The sequence below is a fragment of the Tachypleus tridentatus genome, chromosome 1 (assembly GCF_004210375.1).
Source record: "Tachypleus tridentatus isolate NWPU-2018 chromosome 1, ASM421037v1, whole genome shotgun sequence".
NCBI classification, from domain to species: domain Eukaryota; kingdom Metazoa; phylum Arthropoda; class Merostomata; order Xiphosura; family Limulidae; genus Tachypleus; species Tachypleus tridentatus.
In genome coordinates, this window is record NC_134825.1 from 130,120,256 (window position 1) to 130,139,896 (window position 19,641).

General features: G+C 34.7%; 1 protein-coding gene across 2 annotated transcripts in view; it reads left to right on the forward strand.

Annotated features, from left to right (window-relative positions):
- The first annotated feature begins 4,347 nt into the window (after positions 1-4,347).
- LOC143223691 (uncharacterized) overlaps positions 4,348-19,641 on the forward strand; it is a 32,428-nt gene continuing 17,134 nt past the window's right edge. The window contains exons 1-2 of one of the 2 annotated variants that reach the window (XM_076452008.1): positions 4,348-6,656; positions 7,335-7,488. In XM_076452008.1, coding sequence (XP_076308123.1) covers positions 5,490-6,656; positions 7,335-7,488 — 1,321 coding nt within the window. In that variant the 5' untranslated portion in view covers positions 4,348-5,489. Of the gene's footprint in view, positions 6,657-7,334; positions 7,498-19,641 lie in introns of both variants that reach the window. The other variant, XM_076451997.1, reaches the window with a different exon arrangement.

The window sequence follows — 19,641 nt, forward strand, 5'->3', positions numbered from 1 at the left end:
CACACGTTTGTCGACAGGAAAGATAACTATTTTAGAGTGATAGTGTGCAAAGATATGTAAAAATTGTTATGGATTGAGAATATATGTAGTGTTAATAAAACGAGGGAATCCCCAATAGTCGCGGCTGTAATTACATCTCACATAGGTCAAGAAATGGAGCTATGGGCCAAACTTTGTACTAGAAAAAACAATAAAAATGAAAAAAATCGACAGCCGTTGTATAAACTGCTGTGCCCGTCTAAGTGGTGACTAAGTAAATATTCATATATAATATGTACTGAAATTAAACATTATTTGAAACTTATGAATACAAACTGGCACACACTTTTTTGTTGTTATTTTTCACGAATGCCACCGTTTAATAGCTATGTTCCATGAAACACAACAATGGAGCAGTTAAAAATAATGTTATGGAATTATTGTGCACCTGAGTGTATATATATATATATATAAAATACACTGACAGTCAATGAAAACGCAAAATGTTTTGTCTTAAATCGTTTTCCCCATGGTTAAAAAAATCAAGTTCCTTTAAGATAATCTCACAAAATTATCTTATGTCGTTTTGTACTGCTCTCTCTATGTGAACGTTTTCAGAAACGTATGCTACAAGCCTTTATCATCCCTCTGTTGAAATCCAAAGTTCCATCACGTCTCTCTGCAAATTAACGTGCGTTTTCCCTCCACCAATAGGAGAACATTACTATCACGTGATGCATGTGACTCTCTTTATGCGCTATTACCGAGCTATTATTTCTCGTTTGGCATCTTCCCTTTCACTATCTAATAATTCAGCTCTTCCGTCATAGGTCTTTTCAGACTTTATCTCTCAGGTATATGATGTTTTCTCTCTCTTACACCCTTTTCCTATAGCCCTAGACCTTCCCTTTTCCATGAAATAACTTCTCGACCCTATTTAGTCTTCACCCAATATTATGGTTCACGGATACCAATTTGCTTTTCAACTGGTGGGAGCGTGTTAGTATTTTTCGTCTCTCATGCACTTCGGATCAGTTTGCTCTTGCTTATTAAAGGGCGAATTTTCCTTTCTTGATCAACAGTTTTTGGGTCAGTTCTACCAGAAGCTAATTAACCTGTCTAACTTACCCAAACCCAGTTTTTCCCCTTTGTCTCACCCTAACGACCTTGTTAGGGTATCTTTCTCTTCCCCCTCTGTCCAAAGATTTTCGTAGGTACTTTGAAGGGTTTTCTGCTCAAATCATCTTCATCCTTACGTCTATTTGACTTGGTTTATTTGTTGTTGGGACCTTTTGGATTTTGGTGTAGAGCTGTCTCCAGGCTCCTTATTTTAGATGCCTTGCCATGTTTATGACTATGTGTTTCACTCAATTCTTGAGTCGCGAGTAGCCTCAGACCATCAATGTTTTACCATTACTAACTTGGTAGCTTGTTTGTTGCAGTCTGAGCCGAGAGCAGCACCAGTTCTTGTCCCTGACCTTTCCTTTTCCAACTTCTTCCTACGCCACCTTCCCGTGGTGCTACCGTTCAACGGTTTCCTTGACGAGGCATGATCTGCCAACAGCTATATTAGTGACTACATGGTCAGTTTAGGCCCATTGGTGAGCATCTCAAGTTTCATTCATGAGTGGGGACCTTTTCTCGCCAGTGTCTAGGTTGACAGCATGCTCTCAGAGGGATACATTATTCTTTTTCTCCATTCTTCCATTATCCAATGTTCCTGTTACCTTCCTCTCTACTTGCCACTCTAGAGGGTATTGCAAAATCATCCAGATGACTAACTTGATTCTTGGTAGTGAGATGCCCAAATGCAGTTCACCCTTACAATTGAGTTGTTCAGAATTTCCGTTTTATTCATTGACCACATACATCTAAATGTAATTTGTGCCTCTGAATTAATACTAAGTGGCTGAAAATAAAAAATAAAAAAGCGTAAAAACTACATGATTAAGTACTTGTGTCTTTAAATTCATAGATAAAAGGCTATAAAAAATGAAACTGTGCTTTATTTCAAAGTATTTTTTATCTCGTTTCTTTGGCAGAAATTCTAAAACAAAGTATTCCACGTGTTTCTAGTGCTCGAAATATTTTACGATCATAATTCTAACAAATTAAAAGGTGACTAAATTTTACTTCAGGTAACCATAAACATTAACTTTTGGTAATGCAAAGTTAACTATACTTTTGCTGTAAATAATCAATATTTATCTACCAACATCAGTAAGTGTTAGCATCTGACGGATATAAGGAAAGTTGAATTGCAAGGTTTTGAAGAATTAGTTTAGAAAATAGAATTGGAGTGACGAAATTTTTATTGGAATGGATATGACAACATAACTGAATTTTATTGGTATACTTTGTATAATGGAATAAACATTTAACGTACAAACTCCCTAAATAGCTTTTTAATCAATATTTAGAAACTAAATGTGCGTCATACAAATGAGTCAAATCCACTATTTTGTGTGTTGTATTCTCTTCAGCCTACCAAATTGGACGGCTCGGCTTGGCCAGGTGGTTAGAGTCTCGACTCGCAATCCGATGATTACGGGTTCGAATCCCCGTCGTACCAAACATGTTCGCCCTTTCAGCCGTGGGGGCTTTGTAATGTGACGACCAATCCTACTATTTGTCGGTAAAAGAGTAACCCAAGATTTGGCGGTGGGTGGTGATGATTAGCTGCCTTCCCTCTAGTCTTCCACTGCTAAATTAGGGATGGCTAGCGCAGATAGCCCTAGTGTAGCTTTGCGCGAAATTCAAAAACAAAACGAACAAGCGATCTTCCTCATCAACATACGTGCTTTCTTCCACATGGTTCAGTCAATGTGTACTTGGATATAAGATAATGTAAAGAGAGGATGTAGCTGTTTGGATGGACTGAATGATGATGTCATGTGGACTGACTTGAACTTCTTCAAATACGTTGCAAGGGAGTAAGAAGATTAAGATAAAAATGTCGTACATTACTTGTGGAAAATAAATATCGGCTATGACAATCTTAAAAAAAAAAAATTGAATGCCAGATACTGGTACCGATTTTAACTGCTGGAGTTGAGCGTTCTTTCAGCAACATGAACCGGATGGGACAGGACTCGCTTCAATGCTGCATGAATATTAGCATCGAGGGATCTAATGTACTTTTAGACACCTTGATGTCAAAAGTTATCTACTTATGTGTACGGTAAAAACCAAGACGTGTTAGTTTTCTCCAAGAGTAGTTTCAGTGAACCGTCTGAACATATTTTAAGTATATATGTAATTCGTAAAAATTATATTTAAATATCATAATCAATAATAACAAAATTTATCCTTGTAAATTTGTGGACCCAAATATTTTAAGTAAAGTAGAGTATTTTCTATTTTGTCGAAATTTAATTTTAGTCCATTTCCCCTCACCCAGCTTGTCATATGATTGAATATCCCAAGTAGCCTGTCACTTCTGTAGTCTATATATCCTTCCTAAGATATCGATAATTATCATCAGATGGCAGCACAATACTGAGCCCTTGAGGCAGGTTTGTTTTGGAGCTTAAAGTTTCGAGTATAGACTGAACGAATATAGTGAAAAGTGTAATAAAATTTAGGATGTAAATTAAAACAGAAAAGAGTGTTAATAAAATATAAGAAACTCGTTAATGACAGTTAGTCAACTTAAAACGATATGTATGTTATGCTGGAATTATTAGTGTTTGTAAGTAAACATAAAGTTACACTATGGGTTATTTGTGCTGTTGCCACCTTGGGTATTGGAACTTGGTTTCTACCATTATAAGTACATCTGGAGGTGAAAAGAGTCAAATATAATTAAAACCTTGTGTCCTGTTCCATTGAACTAAGAGATAGGCTTAGAAAACACTGTAGTCATTGTAAAACGTGAGCGAATGATGTTTATGTGTATTTTTGATTTAGACCGATTGTAACTATCATGTATATCATGTTTGGAATCTCGTTGAGATATTTTTCCGGTGGTTGAGAGCTTTCTTCGAGCTGGGAGCATCGAGTGCGTATTGCTTAATCCGGGCCTGCTAGGTTAGTTAAAATAGATTTTTTTCCGTTAAATTTCAGCTTCTGGAATTAGACTATATTTTAACTTAGTTTGGTTTGAATGTGCTGAAGCTGAAGAGAACTAAATCATGATTCTACTTGTTTTTACTGAGTAAAATACATGATTATGTTGTTTGTCACTCTGCTTAACGCTCTAAATATTATTTGATATGAGTGGACAAATACAAACAATAGAGATTGCCAAGCCTGACGTTTTTCCACGTTTCTAATGCAACGAATTCTGCCGCAAGATGAGTGAATCGGAATTTGTGAAACTAAAAGAATAGTTGAAGGGTATTTTTTGAGAGTCATTAAAGCAAGAAGCGATTATAAAAATGTAGGAAGAGATTAAGATGCTCTAATGTATTTTTGTAGCACTCATCAACTCTGAAGTAATTTGTAGATATCGACTGACCAAGAGGATTTTGTGTCCAGAGGGTTCTCATGAGGAACTGAATGTGTCTAAACACGTGCATTGGTTCCTGTCGTTTATGTAAGTTAATTGACTACATACAACAGACAATAGGTTTTTCACCCAACAGTGGGCACTCTCACAAGGAAGAAAACCTAAGGCAACGTTTCACGTAGACCGCAGTCCTGAAAGATTACTATATCAGTGTCGCCGTCTATCACAACACGTCCAACTTACACAAACTCCAGAGTTTCCTTTGACCCAAGAAGATTCAACAATATGGACCCAAGGTCAATAGGCTCGAAACTGTGTATAGTTTATTCAAATTCTCCACATTCTTCTTCAAGAAATATGAAACTAGTTTATCCCGAGAGTCTACGGCATTTGAAAAAAAGAATTAACATCAAGTGTGAGTAACTTGGAAGCGCGGATGCAAAAATATTATATTATAGACTATAAAGAAAATCCAAATACTGATAAATTCCATGTTTCAAGGACACATTTTTCATTAGATACATCAGATGTCCATCAGAGAGAACTAGAGTGGGAACCTGGAGTTGTAAATAAACTCAGATTTGTGAAATAAGCAAGGCGGTCAACAAAAACTGTAAGAACAAGACGTTACCAGCTACTAATGTCAAAAATCTAACAACTGTGGTTACAAAACATATCATAAAAGATTTTGATTCCAAATTATCTAAAGCAACAATGTTTAGGTGTGATGGATTTCGAATATCTATCGTTTATTCTACCGACTTGAAAAAACTCTTAGCACAGATTTTTTTGTTTCGTGAATAATAAAAGAGATTTTCATTATATGCTAGAAACGTGGAAACAAGTGACACTCGTTAAATGTTTTTATTTTATATTCAATCGTTCAGCTATATCAGAACATATCAAAAAAAGTACGATTGTCGATGGTTAGTTTTCATCTGTCAGTTTCATGAGACAAAGAAAATAAATAAGTCTTTTAGATTAAACGAAGAAGACCTACCACATTGTTAGTACATTCAAACGAATTTTCGAAGAATCGAAAAAAAATTAAAATAAGCATATGAAACTCTTTATGGCGAAAACTAGACCACTTAGTAACGCCACACCTTCAGTTGGTTCAGTCTCGTGGAATACTTTGTATACAGCTGGAAAGAAAAATAATTTTGTTGTGAAACCGGTTAGCGGTTCTTCTGACTCAAGTTTGAGGAGCAGCTTATTTGGTAGTAAGTTAGTCAAGCTGGAGCCATATGGAAATGATGTTTCTGTGAGATTAAATGTCAAAAACACTTTCACTGTTCTCTCTTACGAGAAAAAAACCACTGAAACGAAAGAAAATGACACAACAACATTTTTTGTGTCCAAAATATTATGCGAAGAGCCTGATGTGAGACTCATTTCAGACGATGCCCTGGAAAGAATTCGATCCCAGGGATCCACAGTGACATTCGGAGGTGTTAAAGGGCCTTTAATAAAGCCAACAAATAAGCCACAGCCTGCTTCTTCAATCAGTACAAGACAGAAAAAAAGTAAGGCTCTTTCCCCACCCGTCCATCAAAAAGATTCGTTACCAGATTCTCAACTTCTAGTAGGAAAATCAAAAGTAAGAAATATAGACACCGTTTTAGTACCAAAAGTAAATTCAGATCTTAAAAGTCGGACTAGAGTTTCGTTTAAATCACAAGAAAATAAACCAAGAACTGCTCAACCGATTTCGCAAGATACTAGCAAACTCAGGTCGGATAACATACTTGAACCAAAGAAGTCTCCAGAAGTCAAGAATGGAGATGATTTCATAGTAAACTACACAAAAACACCCGAAGCTTCAAAAACACAACACGAGGAACTTGTAAATAATGAGGAAACCGAAATCCTTCAACCCAGTTCGATGTTAGGAAATAAGACCTCTGTGTGGCAGAAAACATCGCCGGCTTCTATAGTATTTGATTTTCGTGGAAAGACCGTGCAAGCTAACATAGCTATGGAATCAAAGGCATTTGGAACATCGTCAAATTTGAATGTTAAACAAAACGTGAATTTGACCAACGGTCTGGTAAACGGTTTAGTGTCTGGAAGAAATTACAGTAAGAAACATAATTTCGTAAATAAAGATGGCATAGAAGAAGCATTCGATGCAGACGAAATTTGTCCTGTTGTATCAAGACTTGTATTTGTTGGTGAAAATACGAAAGTAGGAAAAAGTGCCTTCCTTACAACTAGAAATAAAAATGTAAGATTTTTTAGTAATTCTATTTTATTAAGTATACCGTAAAGTATTATTTGTAATTATAATTAATAGCAAAATTACAGCCGTGTTTATAAATATTTATAATTTATACAGGCGTAAAAGAACTTGTAATTTTTTCATACATTTTTAAGCCTTTAGAACTTTTATGAATTACATATCTCAAATCTAATGATGCAAAAGTGATGTATCAATGTTAGAATATCCGTGATGTAATTTCCAAAAATTAATAATCACAAATAGTCGACACAGTTATAATAACTTCTATATATTTTTGTAACGAGTCTGTGGTATTTACATGATGCTCAGAAGACCGCTGTACTTTTGATTTATCATCTTCACATTGAATTAAAGTAACAACTTAATTAATTTAATAAAATGTTGAAATGTGTTATCGTGTTACCAGATTATGGCTTTGTTTTTCAATTATACTGATTTTTGTTGAATTATTTGCTTAGACGTTATTTATAAACAAGGTCCTAATGAATATCAGTATTTTCATAAAAATATATTTGCTTATAATAAATTAATCGTTATAATTTTTTATAATCGGTATGTAGTTCCTAATGTTGCTAACTGAGTATTTTAACGAGTCTGTATAATTAAAACAAAAAAGACTCAATTGCAACTTAAATTGTTCTTCTATACAATTTTACTCCTTAGCTGAAAATCCAGTTCGACCAGAGGAAGACAGCACTGTTCGTTTACCCTTCCGAAAATAACTTTCACTCCTTTACAAAAGCCAATCTTGAACGACCGTCTGGATCTAATCTTTCAGATAGACAAGATTTCGCGAAAACTTCACATCGAAACAATGGTAATGCAGGTGAGTGTTACACACTATGAGATCTAATAGTGTTTTCTCTAATAAGAGTTTCTCACGCTATGCACGTATAAATACAGAATACAAAACCGTTAGCGGAATGTTAAGCTGCAGCTGCGTTAGCGTGAACCATACACATAAGAGTAAGGAATCGGACTGTAAAACTTATTGAGACGACCTCGGTATATTTGTATAGACATACACCCAGTTATATGACAGTAATAACAGGGTGTTGTCCTATCAAAGTATACATTAATGTGATACCCACTTTGGAAGATGCATAATAAACAGAAACACCTTAATAGGACCACGAGATGTCCATGTACGGTTTCAGTTTGTAGGACAAATAGCCTCTCGGTTTCAAAGAAAAAACGTGTTTGTTTTTTTTTTTCTGATAGAAAAGCCACATCGGGCTATACGCTGAGCCCACCGAGGGGAATCGAACATTCAAGGAAACGATAAGTAGATGCATGTTCTTAGCCGTGATCAAAATAACCCATGCTATTAGCGTTATTTTGTCATAATTACGCTGAAATATAACAAAACACTGAAATACAAGAATATTCTATTTTTTGATTTATCTCCACGCCTTATATTGTCTATCCTGTCGAACTTTTCAAATGTTTCATTTTCTTTTGCACTTGTATTTTTCGTTGACTTTGAACATATTTTTAACCTATATCAGCACATCTTGGATTCCATCTACTTTTGTTATTGTATCTGTTATTTCTTCTCCATTTTCTTGTATGTAGTATGAACTATTTTCTTCCTTCTTTATCATCAACATCTTAAGGTTCTTTACTACCATTTATAATAACTTTACTTTCAATTTTCTTTCCTGTCTCTGGATTTTCTTTGTCTTTACTTGTTCTATGTACTACATTTTTCATTATTTCTTCCATTCCACATAAATCATTCGAATATTCTGTCAGTGTTACACAATTTAAAAAAAAAATTCCGCCATTTCAATAAATAAATTCTGAATATTAGAGTCAATTTATGTGAATTACATCTTTTGATTTTCCGTTCTAACTTCCAAAGCTTCAGTTTTGATCCTCAACTTTTCCATATATATATATATATATATACATATATTAAGGTCCATAAGATAACTTCAGTTTTATTTATTTATCTTTCTTAGTAATAAACGAATGCAGCAAGTTTTATGAATAAAGTTGTGAAAATTTTCACAGCATATTTCGCTAGTAATATGTTACTAATATGTCTTGCAAGTTAGTTTGTCACATAACGAGATAGTGTTTTATGCTTGAATGCAATAACACAGGTAAGACGTTTGTTTGTTTTGGAATTTCGCACAAAGCTACTCGAGGGCTATCTGTGCTAGCCGTCCCTAATTTAGCAGTGTAAGACTAGAGGGAAGGCAGCTAGTCATCACCACCCACCGCCAACTCTTGGGCTACTCTTTTACCAACGAATAGTGGGATTGACCGTAACATTATACACCCCCACGGCTGGGAGGGCGAGCATGTTTAGCGCGACGCGGGCGCGAACCCGCGACCCTCGGATTACGAGTCGCACGCCTTACGCGCTTGGCCATGCCAGGCCAAGACGTTTGTGATATTTAGTGATCTCAGATATGTTTACTAGATTTTTCGTCTTTTTGAAGTAGATATAGTGTGGCATTGTTCTAGTGAATGGGCCTGGCATGGCCAGGTGGTTTAGGCCCTCGACTCGTAATCCGAAGATTGCGGGTTCGAATTCCTGTCGCACCAAACATGCTCACCCATTCAGTCGTTGGGGCGTTATAATGTTAGGGTCAATCCCACTATTTGTTGGTAAAAGAGTAGCCCAATAGTTGACGGTGGGTGGTGATGACTAGTTGCCTTTCCTCTAGTCTTACACTGCTAAATTAGGGATAGCTAGCGCAGATAACCCTCGTGAAGCTTTGTGCGAAATTTAAAACACACCAAGCTAGTGAACGCTTTTATTTATTTAAAAAAAAACAAGCACACACACACACACAAGGCTAGAAGCGGAAGTAAGGTCCATTTATCAAGTAAACAGAGAGAGAAAGAATACTAAGTTAAAACCTTATGTTATTTTAGTTTGTTACGAATGACAAAATTTAGGCGTAAATAAACTGTCTTTTCTCAATGGATAAAACACTTTGTTACTTATTCAGATTGACAGAAGTTTTACTGTATGCACAGTCAGTGGAGTATTTAGGTAGGGGCTAGAGGGGGTTCAGCTCCATAGTCTATGATCTTAATGGGGGCCTATTGATAATTTTATTTTATGTAAAATTACATGAGATGTAGGACGCACAAAAATTATTAGCCCCTGGGCCCACACAGCCTTAAATCCGCTACTTTGCACAGTGTTTCTAAAATATATTTGGTGAAATTTCATTAAATTTTATAAAGAGAATGACTGGCATTCAGAGAAAGAATTCATTTGATTTAGGTCAGAATCTATTAGAAACTAATGCAAGTTTTTAGAACAAAATCTATTAATAAGACACAACTACACCCAAATTGTGGGTGTGGGAATTTTATTCATAGCATAACTTCCTTTGTGGGTTAGGTTGCATGGTTAATAGCTTATATTTTTCTATATACCCTATTTATTTATTTTTTAGTTACTAACTCACATTTTAAATATTCACAAAGTAATAGCTCTTTGTTAAAATTTTATTTTGCTGGATCTTCTAAATTTTAAATATGAGAGTGCTTTATTATTATCATTTGTGAGGATTCTTAAACCATATTTCAGGGTATGTTATAGTTAATCTGGTGTTTGGCAATTTCAGCTCGAACAGCACTTTATATGTAAATTAAGCTAAACACCAGGTCGGACACCCTTAAGATTTAGGTATACCAATCCCTGATTTTGAACTACTTACTGGCCAGAGAGAGGTCAACTAGCCAGGACTCGCCACAAAAGGAGCCCATGTACATAATCATACGTCTTAATAAAACATGTACCAATTCCGATGAATAATTTCACATCATAATACAGTATTTTCTAGTTTTTGATCTTTTTATGTAGACAGAATACATCATATATAATTTGCTAATGCTGCCTTTGCTCTGTATTTGTGTTAAACACCTTGACATTCTCAGTGATGTCAAGTAAATATTACTGATATATTTTGTCGTGAAGAAATACCGTGGTGTTGTTTACAAACCAAAGTAGGTTGATATATGTTTCTGTATCTCAGAACGGCTGGTATGGATATTAACACTTTTTTTGATAAGGAGAGAACACCATTTCCATCTTAACCTGAAGATGACCTAGAAAGGTCGAAACGTTGTTCTCTCCTCATCAGTAAAAGTGTTAATTCCCATACCAGCCATTCTGAGATACATTTTTATTTCAAGTGGGTTTCTCGTCATCAAGAAATAATATAAGTTTTATTGCTTTTAAAGTATCGGCGGATTTATATATGCTATGGAAAAATCATGCTTTTTCGCTTTAACAAATCAGTTTATTTTAAATTTTTAATAAAACAACAACATCAGTACGTAGATTAAAATTGATTCGTTGAATTGTTTACATGACCGGCTTCGACATCAGTATCCAAATTCAAGAATAACTCATTCTGTTGTTTACATGGCTGGCTGTGACATCACTATCTGGACTTAAGGTTAATTCGTTGTTTTATTTGTATGGCTTTTAATATCAGTATTTAGATTTAAGAGTAATTCTTTGCATTGTTTACATGGCTTTTAGCATCAGTATTTAGACATGAGATTATCTAATTGTATTATTTATATATCCTGCTGTTTATAATCAGCATTTATATTTAAGATCAATTTCTTGTGTTGTTTACATGACCTTTTACATCAATATCTGAATTTAAAATTAATTAGTTGTATTGTTTACATGACATTAAATGTTAATATCTGAATTTAAGATTAATTCGTTGTATTATTTACATGGCTTTTAACATCAGTGTATAGAATTGAGATGATTTGATCGCACTGTTTATATATCTTGCCGTTTATTACCAGTATTTATATTTAAGATTAATTTATTCTATTGTTTACATGGCCTTTAACATCAGTGTATAGAATTGAGATGATTTGATCGCATGTTTATATATCTTGCCGTTTATTACCAGTATTTATATTTAAGATTAATTTATTCTATTGTTTACATGGCCTTTAACATCAGTATCAAAGCCCGGCATGGCCAGGTGGGTTAAGGCGTGCAAATCATAATCTGAGGGTCGTGGGTTCACATCCCCGTCGCACCAAACATTCTCGCCTTTTCAGCTGTGAGGGCGTTATAATGTTACGGTCAATCCCACTATTCGTTGGTAAAAGAGTAGCCCAAGAGTTGGCGGTGGGTGGTGATGACTAGCTGCCTTTCCTCTAGTCTTACACCGCTAAATAAGGGACGGCTAGCACAGATAGCCCTCGAGTAGCTTTGCGCGAAATTCAAAAACAAACAACGGATCAGTATCTTAATTTAAGATTAATTCGTTGTATTGTTAAAACGACTCTTAACTTCAGTATTTAAACCTAAGACTATTTAATCGTATTATTTATATATCCTGCTGTTTATTATTATCATTTGTATTCAAGATTGATTCCTTTTATTGTTTACATGGTCTGCTACTCAACTTCCTTTATTAGGAAGTGTGTTAGGCTCATTTTAAATACAGCTCATTTGACAAGGATATTAAACATATCTGTCTGAGCGAGTGAGTATTTGTAGCTATTGATCACTTCACTGAAGTTATGAATAAAAGAAATGATTATTTGATATACTGTTAATATAAACTGGTATGTATGTATTGTATGTATATCAAAGTTATTTTGAAGTAGAATTTCTTAACATATTAGTTTTAATGGAAACGTGTTTTTTATTTTATTTTTAACTAACATCACGATCTACGACTTACGGTAGAGTTTAAGTAAAATCAAAACTAGTTTTGTGATACGATATAGGTTTAGCCTTAAAACACGTACACATTTAGAACTTACAAGACTGAGACATAGTATAAACGGTCTGATCATATAAATCACAAAAAAGACGTTAAACCGCTTATCGGAGTTAATTTTTATAGGTTTTAAGTTAAGACTAAGCGTAAATTATACGTAATATTGTTTTTTGTTACAATTGTAACTGCACACGTGGACTAGGAAGTCGTACTACCCTGAGAACGTCACGAGATAGTGAATAGTGATCTATCCACTCAAGCAGAAAAGACGTGGTTACATCGTGAATAAGTTTTATTTATATTTGTAAGAACTAGCTAACAAGGTAATTACCATAGAAAGAGAGAGATTTTCATTTAATAAATAGTACAAAAGTATAATCAAAAAAGAAACATGAAAATAACGTATCACGTACTTATTACCAACCTACATAGAACATTAGCTATGGCGTATTTCAACAGATAGTGTGCACTTTCGAGATTTACATCTGATATGCGTAGCACATGAATTCTGAATTGACTAACATTCTGTATAAAGTATTTTCCAATGACAAACAAGGGACATATGATCAGTAGGAAAGAGCATTAATTAACTATAACAGTTATAGAAATCTTTAAGACTTAACTTTGAATCTATATGCTGCTATTAAAGTTAAAAATGTATTTACGTGCATCATTTATAGACTTCGCTAGTGATAATAATCGAATGTCTCAGTGACACTAGAAAATAACTGGATTGGTTTGTTTTGAATTTTCGCGCAAAGCTACACGAGGGCTATCTGCGCTAGCCATCCCTAATTTAACAGTGTAAGGCTAGAGGGAAGGCAGCTAATTATCACCACCCACCGCCAACTTTTGGGCTGCTCTTTTACCAACGAATAGTGGGATTGATCGTAACATTATAACGCCCCCACGGCTGAAAGGGCGAGCATGTTTGGTGTGATGGAAATTCGAACCCTCAACCCTCGGATTACGAGTCGAGTGACTTAACCGCCTGGCCATGCCGGGCCAAAATAACTGGTAAAAGCAGTACTACGTTAGTATGTATATTAATTCATGGTGTAAACACTTTTTGATCCGGAAATGTCTTTGCTAAAAGTATTGTATATACTGACTGCTTGAGTAAAAAAACGTCAGCGTCTATTTAATCAGATAAATCTTATTAATAACTAATTACGATTTTAGTAGTCGCTATAAACAAATTATAGTTTTTACCTTATATTTTGAACCTAAAGCACATTTGATATCCATTTGTCCGAACTAACCCCGTTGGGACTTAAATAATTTGACCAATATTTGGGGGTGTTTTCAAAATAAACTTCCACATTATGTTGACTTCTGCGGTATTAACAAAATAAAGAAATAAACTTTACTCTAGTGCAACTGAATATCGACTCAATGTATAGTTGCAATCACAGAAGACGTAACTTGTAGCCTACCAGAAGAAGGAAGGAGGATTCACAATGAAAATTAATTCAGCTTCAGAGAAAGCCACTGTGAAACGTTAGTCATCACTAAAACACCAACCTAACAGATGAAAACTGTCAAAGTTCTATCAGCAGAGCCAATGATTCAGTAATAATATGCTGCAGATTCCAAACTCTTAGGTTGTCAGTTATAGAGAAATTTTAACCCAACAAAAAACATGGAGGAAGCTAATCAACTTATCAAACATGAGAAAAAAAAATGAAATGGAAGCGCACAAACAGTTAACATTATATAACAGCACCGTTCCATACATCTGTGGTTTTCCACAAGTTCCCAAACAGTTAACAGTGGAGATTCATCCTTTCACGTCTTAGCTAGATATCTTAGAAGACATGCATCACCATTAAAATATAAAGAATTCAGTAACCAAGATAACTTCACAAGACACAATGATCTGTTTCGATGTATCCAGTGGCGTAAACGTCAAACCTTGAAATGTTACATGTATATATGTAATCCGCTAACAACATGAAAATAACAGGACTCTGAAAGAAAGCATTTACCTCAATTTTGACGACAGCAGGATTCAGAAATTTTAAAACCAACACAATTTACTCCCAACGTGAGAAGACATAAACAACAAGAATGCCTCGCTGTGAGTTAACTTCTATCAGCAGTACATTGTAACTTCTGCGTGGAAGTTACATTTGATCAATTGTGGTCAAACAGTTATAAAAACGAGTATCATAGTCTGCCTATAGTGTTCAAAATGAACAGAAGATAGTAAAAAGAATAGAAAAACACTTCTTTGACGATGAATGCCCTGAAGATTTCATAGAGAAAAAAATATAAAATACGAAAGCCAAACATAAGGAAAAACAAAACTAGAGACATCAAAGTTCTCGGTCTCTGGGAAAACCTTTAAACAATACGCAAACAACATAAAGTTAGTACAGTATTCAAAAGTCAAAACACATTATGGCCTCATTTTATATGCACCAAGCCACCTATAAATCCAATAGAAACCTAAAACATTATTTCATCTATTGTGAATGAAAATTAGGGTTTAGCAGCAGGCATACAAGGCTGTGTAATACCGATCTGTCTACAACATCCATTGTACCAGAGAATATAAAACAATAAAACTAAATAGTGTTAAAATGATGGTATATGAACAGTACGAGAGAAAAGTAAGGTAGAAAAAGGTTTTTTCACCCATTTAACTGAGTCAGGAACAAATATAAACAAAATATTGATACCTATCTTTAACCCATTCAGGTAGGTAACGGAAAACGGTTACCTTAGTCAAAGGAATAGCACACTTGTTAAATAAAAGACCTAGAATTGAATCCAGGCTTCTGTTGCCCATCTTTCTCAGGACTTCCGTTAACATGTTAAAGGGGTCAACACTCACGAGAGAAATGTAACATGTATCCACCACGCAATCCCAACATAGCAAATTTTGACATACGGCATGGCCAAGCGCGTTAAGGCGTGCGACTCGTAATCTGAGGGTCGCGGGTTCGCATCCGCGTCGCGCCAAACATGCTCGCCCTCCCAGCCATGGGGGCGTTATAATGTGACGGTCAATCCCATTATTCGTTGGTAAAAGAGTAGCCCAAGAGTTGGCGGTGGGTGGTGATGACTAGCTGCCTTCCCTCTAGTCTTACACTGCTAAATTAGGGACGGCTAGCACAGATAGCCCTCGAGTGGCTTTGTGCGAAATTCTAAAAAAAAAAAAAAAAAAAAAAAAAAGACATACCAAAAATCGTAAAAACATAAAAACTAAAAACTGTCTATATCACTGCTTGGGATCTGCAAGGAGATATATGTTTACCAAATTACACGCAAGTTGGTTGGCATGCACGTGAATAGTTCACGAAAACATCAAATTGTGTTTTTCTCTCTGAAACATTGAGCAAAAACAACAACAGAATATCAAAACTGACTATATTTTTGTTTCTGATCTGCAAAAAAAGTATATTTGTTAACAAATACGATAAAGTAATTGTCTAAAAAAACCTTAAATTATGTTTTTGTGGGGTCTTAACTACTGTATCTTTACTAAATATGGACATGTCAAAAATGTTTGTTTATCAATGTGTGATGCCTATAAAAAGTATCTTTGTGCCAAATTTCATGTAAAAGGGTCAAAACAATGTTAAGTAATCAACCAAACCCCCTAAAATTGTGGACTTATTTGATCTCTCGAATCCTTCCCTAAAATTACCAAAAATTGGCAGTTTTTTATACTTTTATGTATGGAACCAATAAAGTATTATATTTGTACCAAATTCCCTGTTTTTACAGGGGACCTAAATACGTCGGAGTAATTGTAAAAAAACAAACAAACTTAAAATTAGGCCTTTGTGGCATCTTGACCCTCTTGTAATTACTAAAAATAAGCAAATCTGCCATTTTTCCTCAGTGTGTGGACCTGTAGAAAAGTATCGCATGTAAAATGATCAAAATAAGGCTAAGTACAACAATGATCAAAACTGAAAAATATGTTTTATGGTGAGCTATGACCCTCCTAAAAAAAAAAAGACTCTAAATGAGCAAATCGAACATTTATGTATGTGATTGTTTTACCTCCTACCCCAGTGACACAGTGGTATGTCTACGAACTTGCAACGTTGGAAACCGGGTTTAAATACCCGTGGTGGGCAGAACATAGATGGTTCTTTGTGTAGCTTTGTGCTAAACTACATACATACAAACACACAAGTCAGTGTGATGGGCATTTAATAATTTTTATTTGTACCAATTTTCACCTTGAATGCTGTAAATATGATCGCACAAGAGCTCAAAATATAAATTTTTGGATTGTTGGATCTTTGACCCCATGACATCTTTAAAAAAGAAAGAATAAAAAAATAGTCCGGGCATATTGGATCAAGGTGTGACCCTACTAGGTTTCAAGTTAATACGCTGATAAATGAAGGAATAGGGATCAACTGAAAATTGTTTGGGAAAAAAAGAAACAGTAGAAGAACAATATATTTTTATGGAAACCTAATTAGTTGTCGCAAGATATAAACTAACAACTAATGAGTATAGTAACAAATCAATATTTAAATAGATGTTTAATTTTATAACCATATCTGTGATAAGTTTCGTCAACTACGTTACTGCTGTTCTTCCTTTTACTGAGTAGTTTGATGTTTTCAGAAACGTTTATCAACACTCTAGTAGACTTTGCCTTTATTGTTTTTAAAGAAGTAATCATACAGAGAGAAGGATTACGAAAAGTTACGAGTCTGTATGGCACTACTACGGATGTTTATTTTTTATATAAAAACACCAAAACGCTAGTTTCTCGGAACGCTATTTAGATATGAGAAAGAACGTGTAACATTCCACCAGAAACGCTTTGTATTTCTTGAAAATTTGAGCCTGAAAGCGGTTTATTTGAAACAACCAGGTTAAACCATAACTAGCATTGTGCGTATAAAACGGACATATTAACTAGGATAAGAATTACAGAGCGGGAGTGGCAGAACGTATCATTATGGGAAAGGTGTGTATGGAAGTAAAACCCAAAAAAAGGGGTGTACCATCTATCAGAGTTAATCTCTTACCACAGCTATGGTTTACACATGAAATAGAATTGAAACTTTGGAGCACTTGTGGGTTTCCAAGTTCACGATATCGCCAAATTAAGATTACCATTTATATTGTGAAACAGAGCTTAAAAGAAGAAAGAATTATGAAAATAATAGAGATGATTAAACATGTTAAAATAATATGCTGAAGACGTACCTATGTGAGCAACAAATAAAAATCCTTAAGTAGTTGACATTTCAATTCCAATAATGTATAAACATCTAATAAACCTGAGATGACGAAGTTAATTGATACTGAGAAGGAAGGTATTTGTTTGTTTAGCCGGGTGGTTAGGGCACTTGACTCGTAATTTGCGGGTTCGACTCCTTGTCACACCAAATATGTTGGTCCTTTCAGAAGTGTGGAGTCGTTATACTATAATAGTTAGTCACATTGTTTGTTGGTAAAAAAGTTGGGGATGATAACTAGTTGCCTTCTCTCTAGCATTAAGAACTGCTAAATTAGGGACGGCTGACGCAGATAGCCCGCGAGTAGCTTTGCGCGAAATTCAATAACATTCAATAATTTTTTTTTAAAGTTAAGGACAGCTGGTTGGTGCTGGTAAATGATATTTTATCTGAATGGCATTATAGCTTGAATAGATTTGTTTTGTTTTGAATATTAGTCCAAAGGGCTATCTACTTTAGCCATTTCTAATTTTGAGCTGATAAACTAAAAGGAAGACACTTAACAAACAGCACCCACTGACATTTATTGGATTATTCTAATTAAGTTGTGCGATTTGACCATTACTCTTATAATAACTCACAGCCCTAAAGTGCAGTGCGCTTCTTTTGTTGCGGGCAACGGGACGCGAACCAGGAACTCTCAGATCGAAAGTGCGGCAGAATAACCACTATGTCACGACTGGCTCATTTTAAATAGAGAAAACATCACATCTGAGAAATGGTGAACCGAGCTGTTTGTGGGCAACACCATCAAATACATGTCTCATTAAAATCCATCCTACTTGTTCCCATTTTTAGTTTGTACCTAACTTTTATACGTCTATTCGTATAATGTTTTGTGTCTTATTAAGATTTGAAATTATGGAAAATATAGATATCAGAAGTGCTTTTTGCACTTTGTCATTTGATGTTAAGATTACCATAAGTGTGGTTCTGTCTATAAATAGAAAGAATAGATAGATTTAGAAGGTTTTACCGAACAGAAAATATTCCGTCTGAAGTATACGTTAGCATGTTATTCATTCATAAAAATTGTTATTATTCCAGGTATATGGAGCTTCATGACACATATGACCTTTTTCTTTATTATTACTATAAAATAAAACTCAACAAATTGCTCGAAGCCAATAGCCCTGGAACAAAATTCAGCCTTGTTCCAAATTCTTTGAAGTTGAGGCGAGTAGGGAGAGTTAAAAGAAATGTTTCTGTTTTCTATTTTGTTTGTTTTCAATACGTGGCATTTAAACTAATAAAACAGTTGATCACCTGAACGTTTATTAACAGTAAACCAGTTTCACACATTCTTTATATGAGGAGTGTAAAACGTTACTGTATCGTAAATAAAGTTACTGTATTAGTAATTATATTGAGTTAAACTTCTGGCCATATTGAGAAATGTTAGAACTATCGAGTAAATAAAATTTTAAATTTTCTTTACCAATGAACGTTCTAGGATTTCTTGATAGATCCGAGTATTTCGTTAGACCGAAATTTTGTTCCTCTTGTACCTAACTATAGGATGATAAATATATCAGAATGAGAGTACAATCAAGATGTTCAACCATTGTACTGACTCAAGTTCGTAAAACACTCTCATTTTCTTTACTCCTCTCACCTCAAGCAGCTCAGCAGTGAGTTTGATGGCTTATAGCCATAAAAATCGGATTTTGATGCCCGCAGTGGACAGAGCACAGATCACCCGTTATGTAGCTTTTCGCTTATTAACGAAATTCCTCCCCAGTTTTAATTTAGAATATTTCATAAATTTATTTTGATTAAATAAATGGATTTGTTTAATAGTATAGAACAATTTTGTTCATAAGTAGAATAAAACTGAGCATCACAATTCTAGTGTTTGAAACTTGTTATTGGGTGTTGTACGTTTTGTTTTGTTTACGAACTTTATTCACCTTGGTGTTAGTGAAAAATGAAAACATTATAAAACATCATTATAATTATTTTTTATTATATATCAGGTTTACTTTCCTTAACCTCAGATTTCGTAAAATATTCCTGAGA